The sequence below is a fragment of the Miscanthus floridulus genome, chromosome 8 (assembly GCF_019320115.1).
Source record: "Miscanthus floridulus cultivar M001 chromosome 8, ASM1932011v1, whole genome shotgun sequence".
Lineage (NCBI taxonomy): Eukaryota > Viridiplantae > Streptophyta > Magnoliopsida > Poales > Poaceae > Miscanthus > Miscanthus floridulus.
In genome coordinates, this window is record NC_089587.1 from 199,916,189 (window position 1) to 199,927,184 (window position 10,996).

General features: G+C 45.0%; 1 protein-coding gene across 5 annotated transcripts; it reads left to right on the forward strand.

The window, feature by feature from the left end:
- The first annotated feature begins 276 nt into the window (after positions 1 to 276).
- LOC136477908 (protein indeterminate-domain 6, chloroplastic-like) lies at positions 277 to 9,554 on the forward strand. 5 transcript variants are annotated; one of them, XM_066476165.1, is made up of 5 exons: positions 277 to 470; positions 680 to 755; positions 883 to 1,298; positions 2,453 to 2,855; positions 8,030 to 9,554. In XM_066476165.1, exons 3-5 carry the CDS (start codon positions 1,091 to 1,093, stop codon positions 9,171 to 9,173), a joined length of 1,755 nt encoding a protein of 584 aa, XP_066332262.1. In that variant the 5' UTR covers positions 277 to 470; positions 680 to 755; positions 883 to 1,090; the 3' UTR covers positions 9,174 to 9,554. The 5 variants fall into 5 exon arrangements, with proteins under 5 accessions (XP_066332262.1, XP_066332264.1, XP_066332260.1 ...); XM_066476167.1 differs by having other exon boundaries at positions 886 to 1,298; XM_066476163.1 differs by having other exon boundaries at positions 975 to 1,298.
- Positions 9,555 to 10,996: the final 1,442 nt, after the last annotated feature.

Here is a 10,996-nt window from a genome sequence, read left to right on the forward strand (position 1 = left end):
GCCTTTGCCTTTGCCCCCGTGGCATCATCTGTACAGTACCCCCTGTCTCTATTCTCACGTCCCTGTCTTGCTCTGAGTTGTATGTACGTATATTCTCACGTTACTGTTTTTAAATTTCACACTATACCTGCTAGCCCTTGGGAAAGTTGAGATAAAGACTACACACATCATATCGATTTCTCTTCAAAAAAACAAATACAGAAAACAAAATGGTTGATACATACAGGTAGCACAGCAGCATATAGTAGTGTGTGGAAAGAAGGACGACGGAAAGGAGCGAGAGAGGAGAGAGAAAAGTATGACAAGGATGCGAAAGAAATCAGACAACGACCTTCTTAGCCTCCTCCATATCCTCCTCTCCACTTCTTCTCCTCCTTTGCCATGAGTTCTATGCTAGGCCAGCAAGAACCATAGCAAGAAGAGCAAGCAACAGCTAGTGGCAGCACTCGAGAGAGAGAGCTGGGAGGAAGGTATCGACAAGAAGCAAAGCCATCTCCCTTTTTTCGATCACTTTGGTTCTTTTACATACCTACGTGTGGATTTCGGTGTTTGCGAGCTTTTTGCTCGGTCGCCTTTTCTCGCTTGTTTTCCAGTGCAACTGCGTGCCTTGGATTTCCTGCGCTCTTTGTTCTTTTGTTGATCTTGGACGAGCCCTAATCCTTTGTTGTTTCTCCCCCAGCTTCGATCTTGTCGATTCCTTGGTTGTTTGTTGTTTCAGATCAATTTGAAGCCACACACTCACACGTATGAGATAGGTATGCGCTTCTTCTTCCTTCAGTTCGATCTCCTTTTGCGCTTTCCTTTTGGTTCTTTGCTCCTGCTTTCGGAAAAGAGCTAGCTTTCTGACATCTTCTTGCGCTTGCTTGCTCGCATGGTGTCCAGTAGTGAGTAGTGACAGTCTTGATTCTTGCTTGGATAACTTGGGCTTGTTCTTGCCTTGCCTGAATTGGAGACTGCTGCTTGTTTTGGTGAAGGGGGATATAGAGACGATCGACAGCCCAGCTAGTACACTCCAGAAACAAGGGCTACCAAAAGGGAAAAGATTCCCTTGTTCTTGACCGGCTTCTCAGGGAGAAATCTGGAGGCGGTGATGGCATCCAATTCATCAGCGGCGGCTGTGGCAGCTATGTTTGGAATTAAGGATGCCGACCACCAAGACCAGATGAAGCCACTACTTGCGCAGCAGCACCAGCAGCTGCCCCCTGCGCCACTGCTCAACGTCGCTTCGTCGTCGGCGGGGTCCGGCCAGGCGACAGGGGCATCACCGCCGCCAGTGAAGAAGAAGAGAAACCTACCAGGTAATTAATCCGAACTTGCAAATAGCCTTTCCAATTCCAATCGTGCATACCTATCTTAATTATGCATGGGGCCGGGATTTGGTGCGATTTTCATCATATCTAGGGAGAGCTTCTTCGTTTTTTTCTGTGGAAATCTTATCTAGGTTTCTTGGTTCTGGAATTTTTGGTTCCTCGTTTGTTCTCCGCTGGATTCGAAACTACATGAAATGATCCTATATTTTTCGCCAGATCTTCATCTTTGTGTGTTCCCGTCATCCCGTGTCTTCCACTTTTGTCCACATCTTGATCGATTCGATTCAAAGGACTGGTCGTCACATGCATGTTTACTGGCTAGTACTTCATTTAAAGCGTGTAGCCTCACCTGAATGAATTCTCTTCAATCAATTCAGGACAAAAGTAGTGAGCTAGCGCACAACCAAATCCACAATTTCACTTGCTCTATCTATATTCCCCAGCTAAATTCATCGTCTGAAGGCATAATAATTCTGAATCATGAGCGTATATTTGTCAGTTAAACGTAGATTTTTTTTAAAATCTTTGCAAGATTCCATGCTCATATGAGCTAGCTAGCTGTTTCTTCCCTCCGTTCTTCCTTTGCTATCATATCGCTCTCTTATCAATACACACAGCAGACAGAGTCCATGACGCAGGATCTACGTCAATTCCTTTGTTCATTTACAAAATGCCCTTTTGCTCCTTTGCTGCTCAAAGTCTCGTGACAATATTCTGCCCCTCGTTGCCTTGTTTTGTCCATACCTCACCAAACCAAAAAGGAAGGGAAAATATACTCTCCAGCTGTGTATGTTGTATATTAACCCACAATACTACTCCAGTACGGTACTACTGCTAGCTGGGTGGCGCCAACCACCCTTTGGCGGCCAGCCGGCTAATCATGCATGCATGCCATGCAGTAACTTACTTACCACACTGCAATATTACTTCTCTCGCTCTAAGCTAGCTCGGCAAGCGAATTCTTCATTCCACAGCTAGCTAGCTCTTGATGATGATATAATGCATCGATCGAGCATGCATATATACAGTATACTCTAAACATATATGTGATGCTAATTTCTGTTCGATTTAACACACACGAATCATTATCATATATATTGATACTACGTGCAATGCATGCATGACGATTGACGATGACGCAGCAGACCCTGACGCGGAGGTGATCGCGCTGTCGCCCAAGACGCTGATGGCGACGAACCGGTTCGTGTGCGAGGTGTGCAACAAGGGGTTCCAGCGGGAGCAGAACCTGCAGCTGCACCGGCGCGGCCACAACCTGCCGTGGAAGCTGAAGCAGAAGGACCCGGCGCAGGCGCAGCGGCGGCGCGTGTACCTGTGCCCGGAGCCGACGTGCGCGCACCACGACCCCGCCCGCGCCCTCGGCGACCTGACGGGGATCAAGAAGCACTTCTGCCGCAAGCACGGCGAGAAGAAGTGGAAGTGCGACAAGTGCTCCAAGCGCTACGCCGTGCAGTCGGACTGGAAGGCGCACTCCAAGGTCTGCGGCACACGCGAGTACCGCTGCGACTGCGGCACCCTCTTCTCGCGGTACGTATATACATGCATTTCTATATACCTGTCCGACTGCGTGCCTTCCTTCTGTATATATATCTCTATACGTACGTACTACGTGCCTGTCGTCACCATCGATCTAATAGCTAGCTAGGCCTGTATGGAGTAGTACGCGTAGACGTAGCTACACGTACGTGCGTCGTCTGTGCGGCGTGACTATACGCCGTTTGGCTAATAAGTCAGGACTGAAAATACTGTTGACTGATTTATTATAAAATAAATTTATTGACTGAAAAAGTACGACTTATAAGCCGAACGAATGGGGCATAAGTCCAGCCTAGTCTTATGAGTGCAAGGAGAAAGCATGGCATGCATGGTTCGGCGCGCCATGGACGTATCTCCTACACATCAGCATCGGTTTCTGCATTGCATGCATGACACCTCCCGTGCTGCTAGCGCAGCACGCAGCATATCGTTCCGTGACATAAAAAGTACAAGGATACTGGTGCATGCCACGCACGCAACTCGGCTTTGGTGAACGCGCAGAGAATGTTTAGTGCCGCGTAATTCAGGGTTAGGGTTTTTTTTTTTTTTGTCTCGGTGCGTACCAACCAACCTTTTGTTTTGTGTTGTGCCCGTGGGAGAGAGAGAAAAGAGAGGGGCAGGCAGGAGCCAGGCAGGCAACTGCATGCACGTGAAACGGCCATTGTCTCGATCCTACTAGCTAGCTAGCTCTACTAGATACTACTGGTAGATGCGAATGTCTCAAAGCTTTCTTGCTGGCCCATCGTCGTCAATCCCTTGTGAGTTTTTGTGGCTCAAAAAGCCAAGAGGTCGGTCACTGCTACAATCTCCACATATATACTGTACGTGCTGTATAAGTGAATTAGAGATGCACATGCATGCAATCTCCCGGCCAGCGGGCGCCATGTTTACTTGGTTGAATCGCTGCGTCGAGCCATGCATGTAAACTAGCTAGCGCGTAGCCTGGTCTGTTTGCACATGAGCTGGCTGGCTAGCTAGATGCCGAGCAGGGCGCCAGCAGGGCCATCCGTTGGTCGTGTGTCAGAGAGCCAGGACCAGGTTCACAGTTTAGTCACAGCTTTTCCTCGGGTGTGTATACGTTGCTGACCGATCCATGCGTGTCCAGGCCCTCATCACATCTCTTCATCAGAGTTCACATGCACGTACTGCAACTCTCAGGAGCAGGCGCAGAGATCGATCCACGCACACTCACGCGCGCACATTGCCGATTTGATGGAATCGCCCGGGCTGGGCTGCAGCTGGAGCGAGTGGTGGTCACCACTATCTTTCACTAGTTTGGCATGAATCTATCTAACCGGAAACAAGCATAAATGGAATGTATTAACAGAGGCTGCAATCTATTGATTGGGGGCATACTAATATCCTCTCCTGCATCAATAATTTTGGGGAACCGGGCCCTAGCTAGCCGATAGGAATATACTTATTCCGTTCTAAATTATAAGATATTTTAGCTTTCCTATGTCTAGATACATAGTAAAATCAATGTATCTTGAAAAACTAAAATATCTTATAATTTAAAATGGAGAGATTATGTACATAGGCTTTGTTTTCGTGTGGATGTTTTTTCCTTAGGAAATGCATCTATGCACATTGTATGTGGGTACATACGACGAAATCCTTGTCGTTGATAGTACTCTATAGATTATATTGGTGCACGTAAGGAACATTAGAGCAAGTATAATAGCAGGTTGTAGATGAGCTGAATGCTTGAGGTGAAAGAAAAAAGAAAAGGAGAGAGAACGGATCCGGATACGGACTGTGAGTTTACAGGCATCTCATGCACAAGAACCAATAAACTTTACGAGAGACGAAAGTAGAGCATATATTAATAGTAAAGTGCTCGCTACTATATAGATATGCTGAGAAGATCCATACAGCCAAGCCTTGTCTTATGCTTAGCTAGTTCGAATACTGGACGGAGGAACATTGGATCCATGTATCCATAACTACGAGCTAGCAGGAAGAAAAAACTATTGTGACCTTTTTATTTCTTCTTCTTGGAGCTCTTCTTGGCTTCTTGGGCAACGAGATTCGCTGGGAAGCTTTTCTGATGTCTTTTGGTGTCCCATGGCGGTCGCTAATTAATGTCAACCTCTATAATTTTCCCCTCTGCCTTTTCCGCTTGGAAGGTTGCCGCTAGTTAGTATAGCATGCCAACCTACCTGCTACGTCTCTAACCCTTTTCCGCTTTCTCCTCCTTGATTGACATGAGTTTATGGGATTTCGGGCTGACATCGTGTGTCCGTGTGAGAGAAGTGCAACAAACATGATTAGATTATCATACACAATTGGCCTCTTTTGTAACAGCATTTAATTAGTGGCAAAGAGTTGAAAGTACTAGTAAACGCACTGCCGAGAGTTTTCATACTAATGTACCAACATTGTTCTTTTTTGTACTTTTTGACTTTTGTTCTCTTTAAATAAATCCCTGTAGGGGCCTCGGCCACTCCTGTTCACTCGAAAAAAAAAACTGTGTGAAATTGAAGCTACGGAAGCCAGCATACATCACTAGACAACGGCTAGAGAGATATGCTGTACCATCTGAAACTGATGTTGTTCATCTCACATACTCTCTCAGACCCCCAATAATTCCACAAATACATAAGGGGCCCTAGGAGTTCTAGAATGGTTTAAGGGAGATGAAATAACTCTTCAGTCTTCATGTATCCCCATTAAATCACATTGTGCAAGATTTAGCGAAAGTCACGAGGTTCATTAGTCGATTAGGTCGCTCCCAATGCTAGGTTTTATTGTACGGTTTCAAGAATGACTTGTGGGCGATCAAATGAACAATAGTGTATAGTTTCATTTCACAGTTTTATAGGCCTACGTATGTAAACATGCATGGTGTTATAAAATAAAATACTCCCAGTAGAGTTTCACTCAGTTTCCAATACTCGGACATGTGCAATTAGGTGCTTCTTCCTTCTTCTATTTCTTTTGCAGATAGATATTTCTGTTGGTAATGGAAATTGGGATTACCCTAGGTAAAAAAAATGTGTTGAAAACGCAACGTGGGTTTCATCTAGATGAACCTCATCTCCTCTTTTTTCTCATATTTTCTGTCTCATGTCATCATTTTTGTCGATGTGACATCTCATTAACTATGAATGAAATTCCCACTGGCCGGTCCCAACTTAAAAACTATGAGATAATCTCTATAATTGTCAAGTCATGTAGACACTACACGTAGCATATTCTCAATGGATGATTTCATCAAAAGATTTTTTTTCAATCATGTGTCTTCTCTCTCCTATCATCTACCTATCACATCGCTTCATATCATTGTTCTTGTGTAGACATAGTTTCTTGTATAAAAAACTATTTCGTCCTCTCTCTTCCTTAATTTCAATGTCACATCATCATTTTACTTTGTTGGCACCCTAATTGATGACCATGGAAACCATCATAGTTTCTGGGTTGGGATGCCTTTATAGAAATAATGGTGGGTATTTAATGAATAGTGTTGTAGAATACTACCTTATACTCCCTCTATAGAAAAACATACAAATCTAGCATTTGAGTTTTGTACTCAAAATAATGTAATTCTTGCTAAGGTCCGGCCCATTCTAGCCAAAAGATAAAAATGACCATGCATGCATACAGGGTCAAGATCCGGTTGCATGCATTCAAGGTCATGCTCTGGTGGAGAGTTAGGTTTCTTTGGGAACTAGCTCATGATGTCATGCAACATTAATTATCCCTGCTTAAGGCACATACTCCCTCTGTTCCAAACTAAATCAATTTCTAAAGTTGTCCTAAGTCTAGCTATTTTAAATACCAAATATATATATAAATGCACCAATATTTATGGCACCAAATTAATATCACTAGATGCATTATGAAATGTATTTTCATAAGGGCAGTCCCAATGGTGTATTGATGATGGTTTCTATCCTCATTAAATGACTTGCCACGTAGGCAAAACGCTGACATGGCAACGTAATTAATGAAGAAAGAGAGCAAAAATCATAGAAATGGTTTCTTCATGAAGAAATCAGGTCTACTCTTGACCCAATGCACCAAGAAACCGTGAAATCGCCATTGGGGAGAAACCACCAGTTTCTAGGGAGCTCGTGTCGCACTCCCATTGGAGGAAGAAGATAGAGTTGGGAGAGAGAAAGAGAAAATAGTTATTACTCATAGAAACCCTGGGTTGGAAAGCAGTATTTTTTTGGTGTGGTATCCTATGTTATAGAAACTTCTAGTTTCTTTCATTGGGACTGCCCTAATGTACTTATTTAGTGCTATAGATGTTAATATTATTTTCAGTAAAACTTAAGATAGTTTAACTTAGGGTGATTTTAAAAATTGATTTATTTTGAGATGGAGAGGGAGTACATCATTTTTCCTAGCATTAATATGTTTGAGAACTCCTAGAATTGTATTTTTTATAGGCACATGGGAGTATCTGACAGCAATTTTTGAATGTCTGAATCCCTTAAATTTTAGGTCCTAAAATAAATCCTTATATTTGGAGATGAATAGAAGAGTATATAGAGTTCACATTTTAAAAACTCTACAAAAATCATGTCACACCTGGGGCACATGCTGAATTGAATTCATATACAAAATCTTAAGAATAACAAAGCCCAATCGTATTCACAAGATAAGAACAAGAGCAATACGATGTGTAATGGTGACATTTTATTTTTATGAAAGAAACATGCATAGTGCTACTTTATGTTTATCATTTCAACAGTATTACACACCATATTTGAAAATTAATCATTCACTCTTGAAATTTTTGCATGGGTGTGCCCATTTTCAATGTTTTTAAACACTCGAAAATTTTTATTGTTGGCTTGACAATCATTGACACTATAGTAAGGGCCATTTCACCATATAAAATGTTCCCCTAAACACTAGAATTAACCATCTCGGTAACTTGCCAATATATACTTAGCTTATGTGGCACTGTACTCGAACTTACTGTAGATCTGAATTTATTCTCGTCATCACGCAGTGTTTTTCACTGTAACGCGCTGTCGTTCTGTTTGTCGTGTAACCGTTTCACGTGCAAACTTCCATTTGGTTTCTGAACTGCACGTCACGAGCACTCCATCCGTGCAGACATGTATTGCCGCGTGATCCAACTGTTACTGACTTGTCAATCACATGCATGCATATGCACACGTGATTGCATCATGCATCCATCCATGCAGGAGGGATAGCTTCATCACCCACAGGGCTTTCTGCGACGCCCTCGCGCAGGAGAGCGCCCGGCTGCCGCCCCCAGGCCTCACCGCCAGCCACCTCTATGGCGCCACCAGCGCGGCCAACATGGGGCTCAGCCTCTCGCAGGTCGGTTCCCACCTCGCATCCACCCTCGGTGCGGACGCTCACGGCCACCATCAGGACCTGCTCCGGCTCGGCGGCGGCAGCGCCGCGAGCCGCCTTGACCATCTTCTAGGGGCGTCCAACGCCTCCGCGTTCCGCCCCCTGCCGCCTCCACCATCGTCGGCGTTCCTCATGGGCGCGCCGCAGGAGTTTGGCGAAGGCGACGGCACTGGGTCCCACGGGTTCTTGCAGGGCAAGCCGTTCCACGGCCTCATGCATCTGCCGGATCTCCAAGGCAACGGCGCCGGGGGTCCCTCGGCGTCGTCGGCTCCGGGTCTCTTCAACCTTGGCTACATCGCAAACAGTGCAAATAGCTCAGGTACTTCCAGTCATGGCCATGCAAGCCAGGGACACCTGACAAGTGATCAGTTCAGCGAAGGAGGTGGTGGTGGCGGCGGCGGCGGCGGCTCCGAGTCGTCGGCTGCGATGCTTTTCAGCGGCGGCGGGAACTTTGCCGGTGGTGACCACCAAGTTGCTCCTGCCGGGATGTACAACAATGATCCGGCCGTGATGCTGCCGCAGATGTCCGCAACGGCGCTTCTGCAGAAGGCGTCCCAGATGGGCTCCAGCGCGAGCGCGCACGGCGGCGGCGTTTCCGTGTTTGGGGGCCTCGTCGGCTCGTCGGCGCCCTCCGCTACGCACGCCCGGGCACCCACCATGCTCGACCAGAGCCAGATGCACCTGCAGAGCTTGATGAACTCGCTGGCTGCCGGCGGCATGTTTGGCGGAACCAACAGCGGCAGCATGATTGACCCGAGGATGTATGACATGGATCAAGATGTGAAGTTTCACCAAGGCCGTGGTGGCGCTGAGATGACGCGCGACTTCCTTGGCGTCGGTGGCGGTGGTGTCATGAGGGGGATGACGGTGCCGAGAGGGGGGCACCAAGACGGTGCCGGTGACATGAGCTCCTTGGAGGCCGAGATGAAGTCGGCCTCGTCACCCTTCACTAGAGGCAGGATGCAATAAGAGAACCCTGTGCTCGCACAGTGAGCGAGTCCTGAGCAGCCTGCCATGCATGCATGCATCCATGGGTGTACTAAATCCGTTACAGCAGGTTGTTATAGTGTACACTGCACAATGCATGGGAGTAGTATAAGGTTGCTGCATTCCATGCAATGAAGCAATAAAGGGTAAAAAGACAGGTTTCAACCTAATCTTAAGACATGCATGGTGAGCAAGGAGCTTCTTTGCTACTAATCCAAGAGCAGGCTAGATCAAGTAGAATCATGTGATCGATCATCTAATTAATTGCTGCATGCTTGGTGGTGTAGTTCCTGTCGAACATTTGTTTTTGCTGGACTATATATGTAACTGGGTTAATTATACAGGAGGAGATAGTATTTATCAGTAATGCTGTAGCTAGCTAGGTTAGTAGTACTGGCTGTATTAGGGGATGATAAGAATTCATGCCCCCCCCCCCCCCCCCCCCCCCCCCAAAATTTCTTTTGTCTGTTGTTTTTCCTTCTACTGTACTTACCGTACCCTTTAATTTGGAGCAAAACCATTTTTATTGCTTCTTATAGTGCATTTAACAATCACACCATACCCATTTGGGGACATATATATGATATGCATTTTTTCACAGTATATAGTTTACTTCTTTTTTTTTCTCAAGTACAGTATATCACTACGTAAAAAATAATTTTTAGCAACGGTTCGTTTTTTTGTAGGGGCGGCTGGTGATGGAGCCGCCCCTACAGTGGCGTGCTCCGGTGCCCAGACACCAGCCGCCCCTACAAATGGAACAACAGGGGCGGCTGGTGATATGAGCCGCCTCTACAAATGGAGTCTGATTTGTAGGGGCGGCTCAATCACCAGCCGCCCCTGGAGTTGCTATTTGTAGGGGCGGCTGGTGATTGAGCCGTCCCTACAAATGCCCCCGTATACATAGCTACGATTTGTAGGGGCGGCTCAATCACCGGCCGCCCCTACAATGACCCCCGTATACATAGCTCCGATTTGTAGGGGCGGCTCAATCACCAGCCGCCCCTACAAATGACCCACATATAAAACAGCTGAAGCACCTTCTTCCTCCTCGGGTCACTCACTCCAACCCGTGAAACAAAGGTGGGGAGGCCTTGGGCACCTCCCAAAAATTGCTCTACTACGGGGAGAAGGTTTTGGTCTCAAATCCTTTGGTGGAGAGGTTGTAGAAGGTAAAAAAATGCTATTCCACACTTTTTTTTATAGTTTTAATGGTTGGTTAGTGAGTAATTAGAGTTTTGTTTTCTCTCTCTTCTATGGTGCTTGAGCTACTTATGAAGCAAATTAGACCCAAGTTTTAAATGTACTAGGATAAATTAGGGATGGGAACAAGATCATACCCATGTTTCTTGATTTTAGTGAACAATTAGTTAGTTTTATGGATGTTTCATGTGCATGTGGATCTAGATCTAGTGTTTGGTTTTTTTATTAATTTCGTTTTTGTAAATTTATGTTTCATGAAATTGGACTAGGGTTTGTATGAAAGATATTGGATAAAGTATAATTGTTGCTAATTGTTGTCTTTAAAATTGTTTATTGTAATTAATAAATATGTATTTTAATTATTTATGGATAAATGGGCCATTAATTAATTTTCCTATCATGGTGTGTTTGTATGCTTCATGTAATTATATTAGATTTATATTCATATATATCTGAAGTATATACAATTATTCTCAAGTAATTATTAATTTGATTCATTTTTATATATATCTGAATAAGTAGTCCTTTAATATTTATTTTGTTGTCGTTGTAAAAGATGGAGTACAGGAACTCTTGGATGTATGGTTCGTTAAGGTTCAAGG

Excerpts from the sequence above, each read along its gene's own strand:
- LOC136477908 (XM_066476165.1), top strand. The coding sequence starts at position 1,091 with ATGGCATCCAATTCATCAGCGGCGGCTGTGGCAGCTATGTTTGGAATT. Across the intron at positions 1,299-2,452 it reads GAAGAAGAGAAACCTACCAG|CAGACCCTGACGCGGAGGTG; the intron begins GTAATTAATCCG and ends ACGATGACGCAG. Across the intron at positions 2,856-8,029 it reads TGCGGCACCCTCTTCTCGCG|GAGGGATAGCTTCATCACCC; the intron begins GTACGTATATAC and ends CCATCCATGCAG.